The sequence below is a fragment of the Notechis scutatus genome, chromosome Z, assembly GCF_049901735.1.
Source record: "Notechis scutatus isolate UNSWTSFEM ecotype Mainland chromosome Z, rNotScu1.2, whole genome shotgun sequence".
NCBI lineage: Eukaryota > Metazoa > Chordata > Lepidosauria > Squamata > Elapidae > Notechis > Notechis scutatus.
The window spans coordinates 37,927,772-37,946,254 of record NC_142025.1 but is presented as its reverse complement, the minus strand read 5'-3'; the positions used below and the strand labels follow the sequence as shown (position 1 = coordinate 37,946,254).

The window sequence follows — 18,483 nt, the reverse complement described above, 5'->3', positions numbered from 1 at the left end:
AATCAGTTGGTAACCTTCAGCCTTAATTATGTTCAAAAGTAAATAATCATAGCATATTACTAAGATAGATGAAAGAGCAGGTGTGTACAGTTTTGCAACTTTTAAGGAAGTATGGGTTAATGGGAAAGGAAAAATAACATTCTGTATATCTGAGAAATTCAAATAGAGAAGAAAAAGAGCCTGAAATAGAGCGTGAACATGAGGAAACTAATGTCAAATATAATCATGCATGTAAAATAGCAATACTATTAACTTTTATGTATTTATTCACTTATTAGATTTATATGCCACCCATCTTGTTTAGGGGTGACTCTGAGGTTTTAATTGTACTATGGAGTGTTCTATGTGTCCAAGCTGATTTGTAGTGTTGGGCAAACACAGGGCAACTAAAGGTATCTTAGCTGAATTCACTCTAGCAGAGCACATACGTAAAAAGAATCAAGGCAAGGACCCTCTGAGGACCTAAGAAATGGAAGTGGGAGAGCAGATCCAGCCAAATTTTTAATAATAATATTTTATGGCAATGTTCTCTAGAGGATGAAAAATTGGGCTGGTCAGTTTTAATCAGACTTCAGTTTTCTTTTTGCTTGTAAGAGTATATATCTCAGTCATTGGCTTTTGTAGAAGAATCGCAAAACGAATGGAAAAACGGATAAAATTGCTTGAAATACAATAGGCCAAACTGCAAAGGTCATTGTAAAAAGAGGTGTAAATTGGCAAGCGTTGGTTAGTCTAAGGAAGTGAGTAAGCTTAAGGGAGTCTAAGTCAATCTAAGGGAAACTAGATTGGCCAGCACATACAAGCAACGCCTGGAAGAAAGCATAAGTTAAACCATCTGAGCTCTCTCTAAATTTAGATGTCTTTTGGCAAAATCAAGAAGTGGTCTGTGTAAAACAAGACAATCCCTTTCTTCCTAACTCCTTTTATTCACTTTTACTTCCATTAGACCAGGCTGTAAATAATGTCAATTAATTTATTATTCCCTTGGCCTGAGTCTCAATACTTTCCATTTAATGAAGGGAATTTAAAGGTAAGTGCTCTAATTTAGAAACTGAATTGGCCAACCTATGCATTGGATTTCAAGGCTGACACAGAGGTTAGATTCACACATTACACAAAAGCAATGTATTATTTATTTGTGACTGATCATCACACAAGTATTTAGTCATTGGCTTACTCGGCAATTCTGATTTAATAAATCCTACTATGAAGTATACACTGAGCCAAAGTAGACAAGTGGAAAGACCATAGCTCAGTCGTTGAACATAAACTTTGCATGCCTAAGGTTGTAGGGTTGAACTACACAATCTCAAATGTCCATGTTCAGAAAGACTTTAAAGCCTTGTAACTAGGTCAAGGACAAAGAGTGGAATAAAAATCAGTCTGACAACTGAACCATGGCATAGAAAATCGATAGCTGACAGATTGCCTATTTCAATAACTTCTAAGGTTCATCTGAGATTTTCATCCTATTGGACAGTGGTGGTATGCTACTGGTTCAGTCGGTTGTGCCAAACCAGTAGCAAAAATTGCTAGCAGTTCAGCCGACATGGTAATAAAAAAAGCCTCTGACAATCCGTTGAGAGGAAGAAAAAAAGCCTCCCACCCGCCCTGCACTTTTCTTTATCCTGTCAGCTAAAGGCCTCAGCTGGTGTGTGGAAAGCTGCATGCGCTTGTTAGATGGTCGCATGTGCACACACACAATCACCAAACCAGTAGTGGAACAGGTAAGATCCCACTACTGCTATTGGACCAAGGAAAGGTGCCTTCTCGTCAGCAGTTCCTGCCTTCTGGAACATCCTCATCCCAGTCACCTATGACATCCAGTTTCCTGGAGTTTTGGAAGAGCTTTAAGGTCTTTTTCCTGACTCTATTCACAGGCCTGCAGGTAGTATCCTATAGAACTCCTGTCATGTTTTATTGGTATAGTTATCTTTAGTCTGAGCTGCCACATCCTCTTCATGGGAGCCTTAAATATTAATAATAAAACGCATGATAAAGGGAATTTAAAATGAATACTTCTTTCATACAGATCAATAAAGCCTTTCTACATTCTAATAAAAAACTGAAAAGCCACTTCCAGTAGACTCTTAATTATTAGAACAATTCTGTATATGTGCCTTAGGTCAGTGTTGATTCCTAGTGACTACTCTTTGTAATTTTCTTGACAAGATATTGAAAGTGGTCTGCCATTACTTTCTTCTTAGGTCTGACAAAAAGTGACATGCCCAAAGTCAGTTAGCTGGATAAGATCACAGAGTTTCCTAGTTTCTAGTTTGATATCTTAACCACTACACCAAACTGGCCCATTAGAGTAATTGCAAAGTCCACATTTATCAAATCAAACTAAGGAATATCCAGGTATTAAGAATTGCAGCGTTCTCTTAAAGATGGAATTGCTTTCAGAAACCAATTTATTCAACATGCTGAAGATAATTCCCGCACTATGGAAGAACTTTCTCAAAAATTTTATTTCTCTCTTCTTTGTTAGAAAATGAATTCAGACTGATCTTTCAAACAGATCTTTTTAATGCTATCATATTAGGTATGTTTTTAAACGTGATTTAATAATTTTATATTTTAAAAATCTATTAAGTTGTCAGATGTAGCAACACAGAATGAATTAAATAGTGATTGTGGTTTACATTCTGTAATATGTGCTAATTCCAGCAATAATGGTGTAAAGTAATGGTATTTTCCCAATCTTCTCCATTTGGAGCTCAATCAAAAACACACCAACCAAAATTGATATTTAAGCCAACTAAGAGTCTGGCATTCTCTTAGCAGAAATATTTTCATAGGTTTCAACCCATTCTGCTCTAATACTGCTACCTTTCCATAGATTATTTCTTAAAACTTATAACAATTATTTTAATTGACATCATAAAGAATCTAGATTTCTGTAAAATTGAGATAATTCAGCTTAACCTCTTAAAATATTCTGTGACTGCAGTGTTCTTGGTAAACTTTTGGAATGGGTTGGTACTTCCTGCTTTCTAGGCCTGAGTGAGTGAGTGAGTGAGTGAGAGGCCCAGCTGGCTTTGGGCTTTATTATGGGATTAAAGATCATGGTCTCTCAGTTTCTAGTCTGGTGCTTTAAGTACTATACCAAATTGGCTGTCACATGCTAATTATTGGTTTTAAACTGAATTTATAATTAGTGACTTGAGCTAGTCATTTAAAATATAGGCTTTCAAATATTTTGTAAGTCTGCAATACTGCATATAATTATTTAACACTATTAAGTCTTATCATGTCAGTAGAATCTACTTCCAAGTAGATGTTAGGTAGTTAGACTGCCAAATTCTTACATCTTACTTATTAGAGAACAAATTACATAAATCTCCTTGGGAAATAAATAGGTTTGAACTCCATTTATCACTTGTACTAAATATAACATCCTGGATGTTTCATATACTATTTCTTCCAGAGATCAAATTCAGAGAGATTACATCTGCACTTCCACTGGATTTCATGATGAGTCAATAATGGAATGGATATATGATCCAGTAACATGTCAGAAATAGGAAGGATGTATGAATTCTGAGAATGAATTATCTTAAATTCCTGTAGATCCCGTATACTTGAAATTATTGAATGGCTTCATTGAAAATCAGGATCTATACAGTATAAACAAGAATTAACTGAGTTTAAGAAAGAAATGCATTTTCCTTTATTTTTAGAAAAATAAATGGGTAAGTTTGTTTTGCTTTTGAAATATTTTGTTCTCTTTAATTAGTCAAACTTTATTCTGCACAAATCAGTGTCAATTACTGTATATTCCATATTCAGATAGTCCTCAACTTACGACTAAAATTGAGCCCATAATTTCTATTGCTAAATGAGTTAAGTGTTGAGCCCCATTTTACGACCTTTCTTGCCATAGTTGTGAAGTGAATTACTGCAGTGGTTAAGTTAGTAAAATGGTTGTTAAGTGAATCTGACTTCCCCATTGACTTGGCATGTGATAAGGTTATAAAAGATGACTGCATGATCACAGAACATTGCAGTTATCATAAATATGAATCTGTTGCCAAGCATCTGAATTTTGATGGCCAGGAGACACTATTTTCAGTGCCGTTGTAACTTTGAATGGTCTGTTGTAAGTCAAGGACTATCTGTATTTTAGTGGAACTAAAACATGAATCATGTAGTTGGGGCAATATACAAAAGTATATCAACATAAAATTCTGGCCACCATACTGAATACAATTTTGTGTATTTATAATATACAATTATATTAGTTAAATACAATTTATAAACCTCTGTTTCTAAAATTTTAAAGCAATTCACAAAATAATTAAAATCATGTTAAAATATCCATATGTATGTTTAGGTTACATTTTTACCATTAAACAAGATGTTTCCCTAAAAATTCCATCTTAAAACTAACAAGAAGTACAGACAACATGGTTTAGATTTTGGGATATCATCCTAAGGTTTTTCTTATTATGCATCTGATGAAAACTTATAGAGAAACTGAATGTTTACCCACATTTTTGCCATTTTTATTGGTCCTAGTAACCCAACTATGCATTTTTTATAGCTTTATGGATCAAGACAGTTATGTAGCTATTTGTAATTACAATATGGAAAATATTTTAAGTTATAGTCAACTTTATGAGGATGAACGTATGCTTATAAACCTTTTTCACTTTTCTCTCCTTTTTATATATCCCATGCTTCCCAAATCTAGTCCAAAATATTTTTTAATTCTCCAAAGCCAATTTGATTATGTGAAGCATGTGAAAGAATTAAAATCCAGTATGTTTTAGATGCTCTTTTACTACAATTAATTTGTATTTAGAATTTGGAATCTGTTTGCAACATGTCCAGACAAAAGAACAGTGTTTTTATTTATTTTATTTATTTATTTTATTTATTTATTTGATTTGTCAATCGCTTACAAGATAATAAGTATAAGGATAAACATAGTTACGAATACATGAAATGAATACATATAAGAAAAATAAAAGAAAAAATAGGACAGGGACGGTAGGCACGTTGGTGCACTTATGCACGTCCCCTACAGCAGGGGTCCCCAACCACCGGGCCGCGGACCGGTACCGGGCCGTGGAGCACTCTCTACCGGGCCGCAAAGAATTTTTTTTTTAAAAAAATGGCGGCTTTCTTCACCTTCGGTGAATGCTGCTGGGATCGGGATCAAGGACACAAATGAAAGAAGGGGAGGGAGGAAGCAACCAAGCCTGTCCTTCTCTCTGGGTCAGCTCTCTTCAGTCGCTCCTCTCGCTCCTCCACCAGCACAGGAAGAAACTGCTTCAAAGAAGCGGAGGGCTTTTCCTGTCGCCGCAGCGCTCCGGGCACCCATTTCTCCCCCACCCCCACTCCCCGTCCGCCCACCCACCCCGCGCCGCTGGGTTTACCAGTGCTCCGTTGCCTCTGCCTGCCTGCCTGCTCTTCGTTAATGGTTGAATCGAACAGCTTCGGCTGAGTAAAAGAGTGGGCGAATAGTTATTCTCAGCCGGAAGCTGCTCCCAAACAACCAGAAACTAAGGCAGGCAGGCAGGCAGGCAGAACGGGACACTGTGGATTGAAGCGCGCGGGGCGGGCGGGTGGGGGTGGGGGTGAAACGGCAGGCGCTGGAATAGCTGGCGGCGACAGGAAAAGCCTCCGGCTGGTGGAGCAGCGAGAGCGCCGAAGCCTCCTCTTCTCCCCGGTCCTTGCAAAAATTTTCTGCTTGAAACCGGTCCCTGGTACAAAAAAGGTTGGGGACCACTGCCCTACAGATCTCTTAGGAAAGGGGTGAGGGGTGAGGTCAATAGTAGAACGTCTAAGGTTAAATTTTAAAATTTAAAAGGTTAATTTTAAAACAAGAGCCTTATTTTTTCACAGAACAGCATTAACTTTTGACTTAACATTGTTTTGGATTCTGCCAATGTAATTTAGAACTGTAAATGAAATTACACATTTGTGATATTACTTGAGAATAACCACAATTGACAACGGCAGGAATCTACTTCTGAATAAACCAGCTTAATAGCGTAAGTCATTCTAAATGCAACTATTTTTATACAAATAGCTTGTGAATCTGACAAAACAAACAAACCTGAAACCACAATCCTATAAAAATATATTTGTTTAGTGAGATTTTGTTCTTAAAGTAAGAGTGAAATCAGCCTGAAATTAATTTTTCACAGTTCTTTATTTGAGTATTTTTAATGTCATGGATGTACAGTCTACAGTATCTGGAAATGTAAAGGATTATGTCTGAAGAACTATAATGTTTCTAGAGGAACCAGATTTCACAAATAAAAGATTAAAAAAAGATTATCCACAATTTTCATTATTTTCTTCTTAAACTTGATCCTGAACATGTTATAAAAACATTCTATACAGAAAAAGTCAGTGAAGTAGCCAATCTTTTGAAAGGAAAGAATCTTAAAATCTGTATACTTATAAAGTTATCAGTTTGGGAAGAGGGGATGCTATTGTTATTCATTACAATATTAATTTCTGAAGATTTACAATTTTATTGCAGTTTCAGCCTAACTAAAACTGAAAAACAAAAAAGAATACAGTAGATTATTCCTAGCAGGAAGTAGCTCACACTTCAAGCTGAGTTTTCTGTAAGAATGAATAATTAACTAGAGAAATTTATTAAATGGATTAATGCCTTTGGTCATCTTTTAAAAAAATCAGTAAGAATATTCTGAGTTAAACAAATGCAAAACAAAACTTCTGGGAATAAATTCTCCAGCAATTAAAAAAAAAAAGACAGAAAGATATTCCTTAGTTAAAACCTAATGAAAAAGTAAACTATTTTCATTTTGAGGTGTTGCTATTACTGTACAATAAATTAAGTCATATATATTTTTAATATTTATATTAAATAAAGTATAAATTCCCAAAGCAATAATATTCCTTATTTTATTTTGCATGTTGTAAGTTTTATGTAGTGAGTATGATGTAGTCTGGATTATTGATCTATAATAAAGAATTTGATGTTGAAAAGCAATCATTAAAGACAAATACTATTGAAATGGAATTGAATTATATTATTATATTATATTATATTATATTATATTATATTATATTATATTATATTATATTATTATATTATATTATATTATATTATATTATATTATATATTATATTATATTATATTATATTATATTATATTATATTATATTAATTATTATATTATATTATATTATATTATATTATATTATATTATATTATATTATATTATATTATATTATATTATATTATATTAATTATATTATATTATATTATATTATATTATATTATATTATATTATATTATATTATATTATATTATATTATATTATATTATATTATATTATATTATTATATTATATTATATTACATTATATTATATTATATTACATTATATTATATTATATTACATTATATTATTATTATAAAAATTATATAGCTGTTCATCTTAAACATGTAATTCTGGAAAGTGAACAAAGTAGATTAAAGATTATATAAAAACACAAGCAAATAATCAAGGCAGCAAAAAGAAATTTCCATCAAATGTGCATATCTATCGGATATATCAAGGGGAGAGAAGGTTATTTTAACCAACTTTGGGAATGTAAGAGCATCAGAATATCTTGGAACAAGGTGTTCTATATGGCTAGTGTTGAAACACATAAAGAAAGCTTCTTTGGTCCCACAAAATTATAATATTTAAGAGAATTTAAGGGAGAAGGGATGTAGAGTGCACCTAATTTGTGGATATGGTGCAATCGGTATAAACCTATAAACTCTTAGAGATAGAAGGTCCCTCGGTTTTCTGATAAACCATTAGGAACATTTTTAATACAGCTAATAAACAGTAATATAACTATTCTTCATTATAGAGTTTTTCCAATCTTTTTATTGTCTGAATATTTCAGCCAAAGATATTATTCATACTTTTAAAGTTCATTGATGTAATGAAATCCTATTTTAGTTTCCTAGTATTTTACAACTTTTCCCAATCCAGAAAATCTGTTCTAATATATTTAGAATCGCATGTGTTTAATCTAGAAAGGTTGCCTCTAGATTCTTAATGCTGCAGAATTCTGAAATGGTCTATCCCTTGCTCATTGTTCATTGTAAGTAGTGAAATATATTCTAACAAGCCTTTTTCATTTCAATTTATATTGTTATTTCCCTTGGACAGGTACATAGGCAGTCCTCTTACAATCATTTGTTTAATGGCCTTTCAAAGTTACAACAGCACTGAAAAAGTGACCTATGACCATTTTTCATACTTATTACCACTGCAGCATCCCCATGGTCACATCAAAATTCAGGTGCTTGGTAACTGATTCATATTTATGATAGCTGCAGTGTCCCTGGATCATGTGATCACTTTTTGCAAACTTCTGACAAGCAAGGTCAATGGGGGAGCCAGATTCATTTACTAACTTAAGAATTGTAGTGATTCACTTAACAAATGTGTCAATAACAATCATAAAATGGGGCAAAGCTCAATTAACAACTATCTTCTTAGCAACAGAAATTTTGGGCTCAATTGCAGTTGTAATTTGACTACCTGTAGCATAGATCATAGGCTTTTGAAATTTGGAGAGTCCCTTTATATTGTATAATCACTTTTTAAATTATTTTCTGATTTACCATGCCCAGATATTATATTATACTTGCTTCTATGCAGTCTATTATAAACATTATGCCAGGGTTATCAATGGATCTCATTTACTTGAAAATATTTCAAAAGAAATCTAAGAAACAGAAAGTCTCACACTGATCTAACTTTTCTCTTCAACCAGGACAATCAACATATTTCTACTGGTTGACATATGAAGGGATTTCATAGGCATGCTTAAAATTTCAAATGGCCCATTCTGAAATTTGCAATTCTCTAAACTCCCATTTATCAGAAGCTATGTTGAGGATGTTATTCAGTTACTTTATTCCTTAGGGGATTGGCCACCATCTCATCTTATCTTTTTTTAAAAAACCTTTTCTAGGCAACTGGCACACTTCCAAAGAAAACATTGGGCTGCAGGCATTAATTTGTTTTGCTTTATTTTATTCTTCTAGGAACAATTATGGCTATGTTAGACTCCCCCAAGGCAAGTACAACTTGCCAGAGAGTCTGTATAGCTGGGACTCAATATTTGTAATTCAAGAATCATAATTATTACAAATAGTAGTAAGCCATTTAGGCTGATTATAAGCCTACAGCTTCTCTTCCCATGGACCCCTCTGTGACATGATAATGTGGCCTTTATTTTTCCACACAGTTTTGAATGTCAGTTGTTTATTTACATTATTTGCATTTCTGATCTGGGGAAAATAAATCAATAATAATGAACCTTGACAAAATGGGTCCCATGTGTAGTCTTTCAAATGAAGACAATTGGAGTGCTTTCTTTTGCAAAGTATACCAGCTTTCTATAGCAAAGTTACATGGGTTCCAACCAAGAGAAGTGCCTGAAGATAGATCAGTGTCAGCAGATAATGTATGTACACATAATTTTATCCCATTATTTCCATTATCGAATGCAACAAAAACAAATAATTCTGTGAATGCAGAGTCATAGGATGCCTTCAGGATGAAGCTATTTAAAGCTCATTTAAATTTGATGTTATAAAGCAAAGGTTTCATTGCTTCATTACTTATTTATCATATTTAACTGAAAGAAATTCTCTAACCAAAAGAAAAATGTCCAAAATTTCTTTTTCACAGGTCCCATCCTTCTGCATTCTTCAGATATTTGATCCAAACATTTCTAGGATAGCACATCAGAACTCATAATTCTGGAAGATAATTCCTATGCATATAGGTGATGCTCAAACAAAGAGAGATGGCAATCATTTTGCTTTGTATAGAAGGCAGGAACTGAATCTAGTAACATTTGAATACAAATTATTCAAAACCTAAAAATGTAGCTACAGGTAGTCCTCAACTTAGAACGGTTCATTTAGTAATGGTTCAAAGTTACAATGGCACTGAAAAATGTGACATAACCATTTTTCATACTTATGACCATTGCAGCATCCCCATGGTCACATGATCAAAATTCATATGCTTGAGCACAGAATCATGTGATCAACTTTTGTGACCAGAAATTCTGATAAGCAAAGTCAATGGGGAAGCCAGATTAACTTAACAACCATATTACTAACATCTCAACTGCAGTGATTCACGTAACATGAAAGTGGCAAGAAAGATCATAAAATGGAGCAAACTTAACAACAATTTTGGGCTCCATTGTGGCTGTAAGTTGAAGGCTACCTGTATTGATCAATAATTGCAGTTAATTTGATACAATAGCTTCTATTTCCTCAAAAGATAAAGGAAAAAATAATTTGCACCTTACTTTCCAATCTGAGAATTCTGAGATATATATATATATATTTGCTTTTTTAAGTTTTCGCAGGTGCTTACATGTATGGTATTCAGCTTTGTTCGGGTATTTTCCCACGTCATTATAGTTGTGCTTTTAAAGTTGTAGCAACAGCAGAACTCATCTGCCATCATCAGGCTTCTGTATTGAATTCGTCTGTGAGTCACACTGTAAAACAACTGTAAAAGTCTGACTCACAGACGAACTCAATACAGAAGCCTGATGATGGCAGATGAGATTCTGCCAAAATGTTGCTACAACTTTTACAAACTCCTTGAGAGAGCTTGTACAGTTTTGATATATCTCAAATAATGCTTTTGATGCTGCAGCAGCAACATAATCAATTATTTCTCTATAAATTACACACAAAAAAATCAAATGATTGCTTAGGGAACACCACAATCATTTCACTGCTGCTTCCTTTTTTATGTTCATATGTTATGTTCATACTTATACTTGTTTTCTCATACATGCTTGACAAAATAAATAAATACATTTGTTGCTTTATTTCTTCCTCTCCTCTTTCCCTCTGTCCTGTTCCTCCTCTGCCTGCCTGCCTGCCTGTCTCTATCTCTTTCTCTGTGAGTGAATGGGTGGCTGGGTGTTTGTGACCATAACTTTCCTATTAAAAGCCTGAGGATAAATTATAGCCTATCCTTGATGTTATGATTCTTACAGCACCCACATATTCATGGGACCAAAATTCAGGTCCTTTGGAGCCCATCCATATGAACAATTCGGAGTTCAACTCCTTCCACATACCTATTTCCCTCCCATTTGTGCTCCTTTGACTTCCCTGCATGCTGTTACCCCAGCCACTCCACTCCAACCCCTGCCATTCCCAACTGCCCCAGCTGACTTTTATCATTTTTCTCCTCCATTGCTGATATGGCAAGCCTGGCCTTCCCATTCATGAGGTAACCTGAGGTCTTCCCGGGGCATTGGAAAGGCTGCATGTGGCCTCTGGAAGACCTTGTATTGCTATCAGTTTCCTCATAAAAGGCCAATCAAGACCTGACTTGTCAGCAGCAGGAAGAAGCAAATGGCAAAAGTGGGGTGGCAGAAGAAGCTGGACAGAAAAGTCCATGACAGTGGTGGCGAGCAGGGCAGGAAGGGAACAGTGCAGAGCAGCAGCACATTCAGGGCAGCAGCATGCAGGATGGCCAGTAGGGAATAGATCTGGGCGAAGACAGACAGATGAGGGGAAGTAAAGACAAGTGTAGACGGGGTAGAAGAAGGATCTGCTGTAATGACTGCCAAAACTGCCATCACTAAGCAGTATAGTCATATAATATTTCACCTACTCAGTGCATTTCTTAATAATGAAGATTCCATTCCCAATTAAGGTTGTTAAGCAAGGATTACCTGTATTAATTATATCTTTCAGTGTCCTTTCTATCATTGTTCTCTTGTTGATTTAATAATATTTTGGATTAAACTCAATTTGTTGACTAACTGTTATATCTATGATCAATGATATGCTATAATACATATGTTATTCTTTATGCTGAATGCAGATTTTTTTCTCTCTCTAAGATCCCTTGGTGCTTTTTTTTTTTTTTTTTGCTTTAGAGAATTAATGTGGTGTTTTTTTTCTGTTTTAGACGTTACCTTCATTTTTATTGTTAACATAAATAAATGAGTTTCCATTAAAATCACTTTTTGAATTGCTCCAATATTATCTGAGATCATAGATTTAGATTTAGATTTAGATAGTATATTTATACTTGACAATATTAATTCCAGGTCAATGGCTTCATCGTCATTTCATGGCTGATTTGTGATTTGAATAAGCTACCAGCAGGTGGCTGACCTTGGCTAATTTTGAAGAAACTAAGTGAGACAAAATTATAAAATGTCAGGGCTATGGATTAGAGTGGGATGGAATATAAAAATAAAGATTCCGGAAGACAATGGTAAATCATTTCAGTACTGTAATCAAGAAAGGAATATAAATACATCCATAATCACCAAGAGTCTAACTTAATTCAAGACACTCCACCTAAGCCCAGAAATCCTAAATGCAATTTTAATTTATTGGAAACAAATCTTGAAGTGAAACATTGGGCCATTTAGCTCAGTACTGTCTTATGTTGATGAATATCAGTTCCATACAATCTCTTATGTGGGTCTTTTAGAAACTGATTTTTAAAACATTCACATTCTCAGGAATAAGAACTTTTGAAAGATACTTAGAGAAATGATTATACTATTGTTCTGTAGCTTTTAGTTAATGACTATTGCATGAAAAGTGTGCTTATATACAATTCATTCCTAACAAAGAATGAATAGCTTATAGGAGTATAGGAGTACAAAAGGAGTACAGGAGAATAGGAGTACAAAAAAGAAAAAAAAATCAGACAACTTATATACCTGGTATGAGATTAACAGTTTCTGTTTATTTATACTATTTCTGTTTATGCTGTATCTGTTTATTTAAACTAAAGTAGCATCACAGCGATCAATCATTAATTAAAACAAAATGACAGAACATAGCCTAATCCTTCCTCCAATTAGCTCTGTCTCAGAAGATCTTATTCCTGAGTATGTGAAAGTAAGCTTCATGTATGTAACAAAGGTTTATATACTTAGCAAGTATCTAGCTCAGTTTTTATTAGTAACTTCAACACTAATTCTCTTCATAATTATTTTAAATGCCAGAATAAAGTAAAGAGTGAGTATAGATGAATGAGGATTGCAATAGAAAGATTTGATAAAGGAAATAAGAGGAATCATGCTGTCATTGAGAGAAAACAGGCAGGGTGAATAAGTGGACAGTGTCTCTGTCAGGCAAAGACTAAGACAATTAATGCTCCATGCTTTTATAAGTATGCTAACTAATTCTGGAAGTATCTTTTTAAAATTATTGTTATCCAATTATTGTTATCCAGTAGAGACATACATAATACAAATGTTGCATTATAATTGTATTTTATTCTGCACATATTTATATCTATTTCTAACTTGGTTTGATCTAGCATGAGTTAACTTACAACCCTGCTTGGAACACCTTTAGTTTGTTCTCTAGCCATACCTGTCTTTCAGTGAGATCCAGGTTCACAGCTATTTCATATCTTCGCAGCCTGGTGAGGTAGTTATGATGGGCAAACTCTGCTTCTAACTCTCTGATTTGCTCTTTGGTGAAAGCTGTTCTTTCTTTTCTTGGTTTGCTATTGACCTCAGATTTATAATTTCCGTCTTGAGAATCTAAAATAAAGACAAAATCAGGTCTGGAGTCAGGACAATTTTACAATTTATTGGCAAGAAAATATGAATGTTGAAAATATTGTTATAGATTAAAACATTATAATAAATATTTTGTTATAAAATAGATGTAATAAACATGTTTCTATTTAAAGTTATTAAAGTTGGACTGGATTATCATACAATACCAACTCTAGCAATGCATTACTGATGTCAATACTAAAAATTACATTAGTTATTGTTTCGCTGTCTTGGTATTTAATTATTATTTTATTTATTGGTTTGATTAAAAATGTGAGACACAGAGCGTTGCTTAAATAAAAAAAAAATGAAATGAATCTACAACACATTCCATGTCAAAATATTAAGGAGAGAATCATATGTAAACTATAAGATCATCTGGCCACATTCTGCTATTATTCTTAATGGCAGAATACCAGTTTGATATCAGTTTAATACCAGTTTGAAATTTTTTGTAAAGTTGGTCATCAGCAACCTTGAGCAACAGAGAATGAACTGATATTTTCTCAGCAATTCATGGAATTGTCAAAGTTAAGAGTGTAGCAATCCTAGGCTGGATTAGTGATTGGTGCATGCCAATTAAAATCAGTATAGTATGCTCCACTGATTTCATTGCCCGTTTATTAACATAATTAAATCTAGATGTAACTTATTTGTTCAGTACAAAATGTTTTCTATGCAGTAGTAAGAACTTCAAAAAACAATCTAAGCAAAGCCACAAACTAGTAATATATAGACCTAATGATACCTTCATAATTTATACCAAACTGCCATCCTCTCATTATAATTGTTTATGTTATCAGTTTCAAAAGGGAATATAATTAATTTTTTATCATGCTTTTATGGAAAGTTCATTTAAGAAAAAAACTTTTTAATGCTTTTAATAATTAAAGTATAATGTTATTAATTTTTTTCATACAGTCCTTGAGCAATGCACTTGTTATTTTTTATCTATTATATTAATTTGCTAATCTCATGGTAAAATAGTAATTACAGTTCTATACTAAACAAATATTCATCCTGACTCAATTATTATGTAAAATTGTATTTTATATAAGATCCATTTTCCATATCAATTCAAGAGTGCCTTTTATTAGTTGATCCCTACTTCTGTTCTTTGATATTTTTTTTGTATTTTTTTACTTGATAGATACTGCTTCTATGAAAAAGATAAGCACAGTCCCTTTAGGACTGTGCATATTGTTAATTTATAGAAGTTAGATCAATATAGGAAATCATCCGATGGGACATGTTCTTAAATCAAACTATGATTCAGTAATCAGATATCTTTCCTCCCTACCCCTAATTTTATAGCTATTTGTTTCTAATCTTGGCTATGCTATCTGCTGTAAATCCAAAATTAGCTAGTGTTCCACAAGAGAATCACTGGTCAACTTTTGGCTTCATCAACCATCTTAAAAATGTCACAGATAAATTCACACCGGCTGATGATTTAAATAGAAACTGCTTCAGCTTCCAAAAAAGACAGTCTCATAAGGAGAATCTTTATGACAGTGAAGGATACAACATCGGCATTCTGCAGATTATCTTGTTCTGCCACAAAATGTTTAACGATCGCAACTTCTTTTAAGCTGTAAAAGACTTGGATCCATGTTAAACAACATTCCTTAGAGAAATAATGTAAAAAAATAATAGTTTCAAAAGATATTTTTGTGATAATCTAATCATCATTGGTACTAGCCATTGAGAAAATATTTTATGGAAAACCCACAGGTCCATTTATTTATTTATTTAAAAGCATACATTTAAAAAAGAACTGTGTACTTACCTGTAACTGTAGTTTAAAGTGGTTATCTGAATTCACACCCATGACTTATGTACCTATATAAAGCCCATTAGGAATCTTCTATAATCCCATTCCCTATGTGTACCATGTTACTAGGTTCTTGCCATAGCCTTTCAATTTGATAGCACAGAGTTCCAAAAAATCAGAAGGTCACCTGAGATCAAGTGGAATAGGAAGGAGAGTATATGAATTTTCATATGACTATTCAAAGAACTGCAGTAACAAGTGATTAGCTAAACCTCAAGTTCAAGAAAATATGCTAATATTTGAATATGCCTTCTGAATGCAAATTAAGCACTTGGAAATATTGCAAATAAGAAAAATGTTGTAATTTATCATTTAGTAAATGTGTACCAATGTTTATAAGTGTTTTTTACCCACACAAAATTACATAATTCATTGCCATACAAATTAGATAAGGGTGTTTGCCTCTCATGTATGAAAGTATTCTCATGTAGGAAAAAATCTTGATGCCTGGGAAAGGAAGAAAGGTATACTGAAAAGCAATTCCAAGCTATTTTGAAAAAGGGTTGAATGAAAAAAAGTAAGGAAGGAAAAACTAAATAATTTCAATAGAAGAGAAAATGCACGGGCTAACTTTAAAAGATCAACAACAAATAAAAGTGTTCAGTGGGAGCCATGGTTAATTGTGGCTAATTATGTGTCAAGCAAGAAGGGTAGAATGGATGCCACCATTGTTTTAACTTCTAATTTCTGACTGGGCTTCTGTATAGATACAGATGTTCTCTTCTGCATGAATCATATAAACTCCAATAAATAATAAAGTACTACATTAAATATATACAAATTAAACTTTTATAGACAGTATTTGTATAGACAGTATTTGGACACTCACATAATGAAAGCAATACAAGCATCCCAAAGAAAACTTCCCCTCCCTGTATTATTAGAAATACATGGGATTAGAAGAGGATATAATATTTGGCTTCAAAAAAGATGTGAGTAAGAGGGAATGTGATCAAAGTTGGTAACCAATCAATCAATCAAACTTTATTGCAATCACAGACCAGCAAATAAAGGCATTAAAACAATAATAATAGTAAAAAATAAAAATAATTGATTGATTTTTTAAAAAAAAAGTTGATAAAATTAGAGGTAGTATATAATTAATGATGTCAGAAAAGGATTTTTTTCTTTTTAAATTTAGAATGTCAAGTCATTACACAAAACTAATAAAACCAGAGCTGCCAAGGAAAGCACTATTTTAGGCCACATGCATTAAATTCATAGCATCCACAGCTAACCCTGGATAGCTTTCAAGAAAATTCACGAGGATATTTTTTTAGTGATTACTTGTTTAAAGTTTTATTGAATCTTGTGGCTCAGAGACAGTTTATCTTTCAGGAAAAAAGTTGCTGATAGACAGTAAGAGTGGACTAATGCCATTATGATCCATTTCTGAACTTTTCAGGGAAATGCTCTTGGGATGTCAGACTCATGAAACTTCTCAAGCTTTTGTGTTGTATCATAAAAATCTGGCCTATTTTTCTAGCCTGAATAACTTGTCTCATGATTTAGCTACTTTATCTGTTTCATCAGCTACCCTAGCTATACTTGTATTACATAACCAACATGTAAGTCAGGCATGCCTGCAAAGGAACAAAATGACAGGCACAACTGTGAATCAAAGCCTCACCATTTGAGCATACAACAGCATCACAAATAGAAAGGGGAAGGACTTCAATCTGCAGCTGGATCCACCATATTGAACTGCGTTAATTATAGATGTTTCTGATGTAGATTATTTTTCCGTACTTAAGTAGCTTGCCAAACAAAGCAATTGCCAAACTGGAAAGACATTTTACACTTGTTTTACAGTTTTATACTTATTCATGAAGTGTACTTTTACCAGTGGCAAGCAATGGTAAAAGTTTCACATTTTAAATATCAGCCAGTAATAAGCCATGGTGTATTTCTCCATATGAGTCATAGCAATAGCAACAACAACAACAACAATAAAAAGAATTATTTGTGTTGTAAACTAAATTATTAGGTATGAATGCACAACAGGTCACACTATATCAATTCAGAAAGATTCTGTTTGAAGCTAAAACATGAGAAGACTAACTCATTAGATCTACTTGCCTTTACTAAGTAGCAATTTTTCATTGGAAGTTTCATTGTGTATCATTTGAATATTCATAGACTTGAATGCTTGGCAAGGTCTTAATGTCATGACTGTTCATCTTAGAGTTTTCATCTCTGCATGATTGTTTTATTCTCAGTCATTTATTTTATGTCATTAATTCAAATCTTTACAAATATATTTAAATATATATTTCATACATAATTAATCATAATTAAGAATAGTGGTAAAGAGTATACAAGATTGTTTACTATTTAATCATTATGAACAGTTAATAATCATCAAGTGAAAATAGCTATGAGTATATTTTTAAAGCTATCCACTTATAGCCATACAACATAAAGGAATTTATATTATTTTCTCATAATTTGTTTTAATTAAGTAAATGGAAAAGAAATTGTAATTAGAAAATAATGATACACTTTTTAAAAAGAAAACTATATGATAGTCCAACTGATATGATACTCTTTTTCATTCCAATTTATTCCAGATATATTGAACTATAACTTCTGCTTACCTTAAACAACTTCTAGAGGGATTCTTCTATATACACTGCTCAAAAAAATAAAGGGAACACTTAAACAACACAATGTAACTTCAAGTCAATCATACTTCTGTGAAATCAAACTGTCCACTTACGTAGCAACACTGATAGACAATCAATTTCACATGCTGTTATGCAAATGGAATAGACAACAGGTTGAAAGCATAGGCAGTTAGCAAGACATCCCCAATAAAGGAGTCATTCTGCAGGTGGTGACCATAGACCACTTCTCAGTTTCTATGCTTTCTGGCTGATGGTTTGGTCACTTTTGAATGCTGGCGGTGCTTTCACTCTAGTGGTAGCATGAGACGGAGTCTACAACCCACACAAGTGGCTCAGGTAGTGCAGCTCATCCAGGATGGCACATCAATGCGAGCTGTGGCAAGAAGGTTTGCTGTGTCTGTCAGCGTAGTGTCCAGAGCATGGAGGTGCTACTAGGAAACAGGTCAGTA

General features: G+C 33.3%; 1 protein-coding gene and 1 long non-coding RNA gene across 3 annotated transcripts in view; one reads left to right on the top strand and one right to left on the bottom strand.

The window, feature by feature from the left end:
- The window catches only part of MEOX2 (mesenchyme homeobox 2), a 58,215-nt gene that overhangs the window by 6,306 nt on the left and 33,426 nt on the right, over positions 1-18,483 (bottom strand). The window contains exon 2 of the mRNA XM_026678034.2: positions 13,383-13,555. Coding sequence (XP_026533819.1) covers positions 13,383-13,555 — 173 coding nt within the window. The remainder of the gene's footprint in view (positions 1-13,382; positions 13,556-18,483) is intronic.
- The window catches only part of LOC148128826 (uncharacterized), an 88,605-nt gene continuing 82,987 nt past the window's right edge, over positions 12,866-18,483 (top strand). For both annotated transcript variants that reach the window (XR_015745942.1, XR_015745941.1), the window contains exon 1: positions 12,866-12,913. This is a non-coding gene — a long non-coding RNA (uncharacterized LOC148128826). The remainder of the gene's footprint in view (positions 12,914-18,483) is intronic.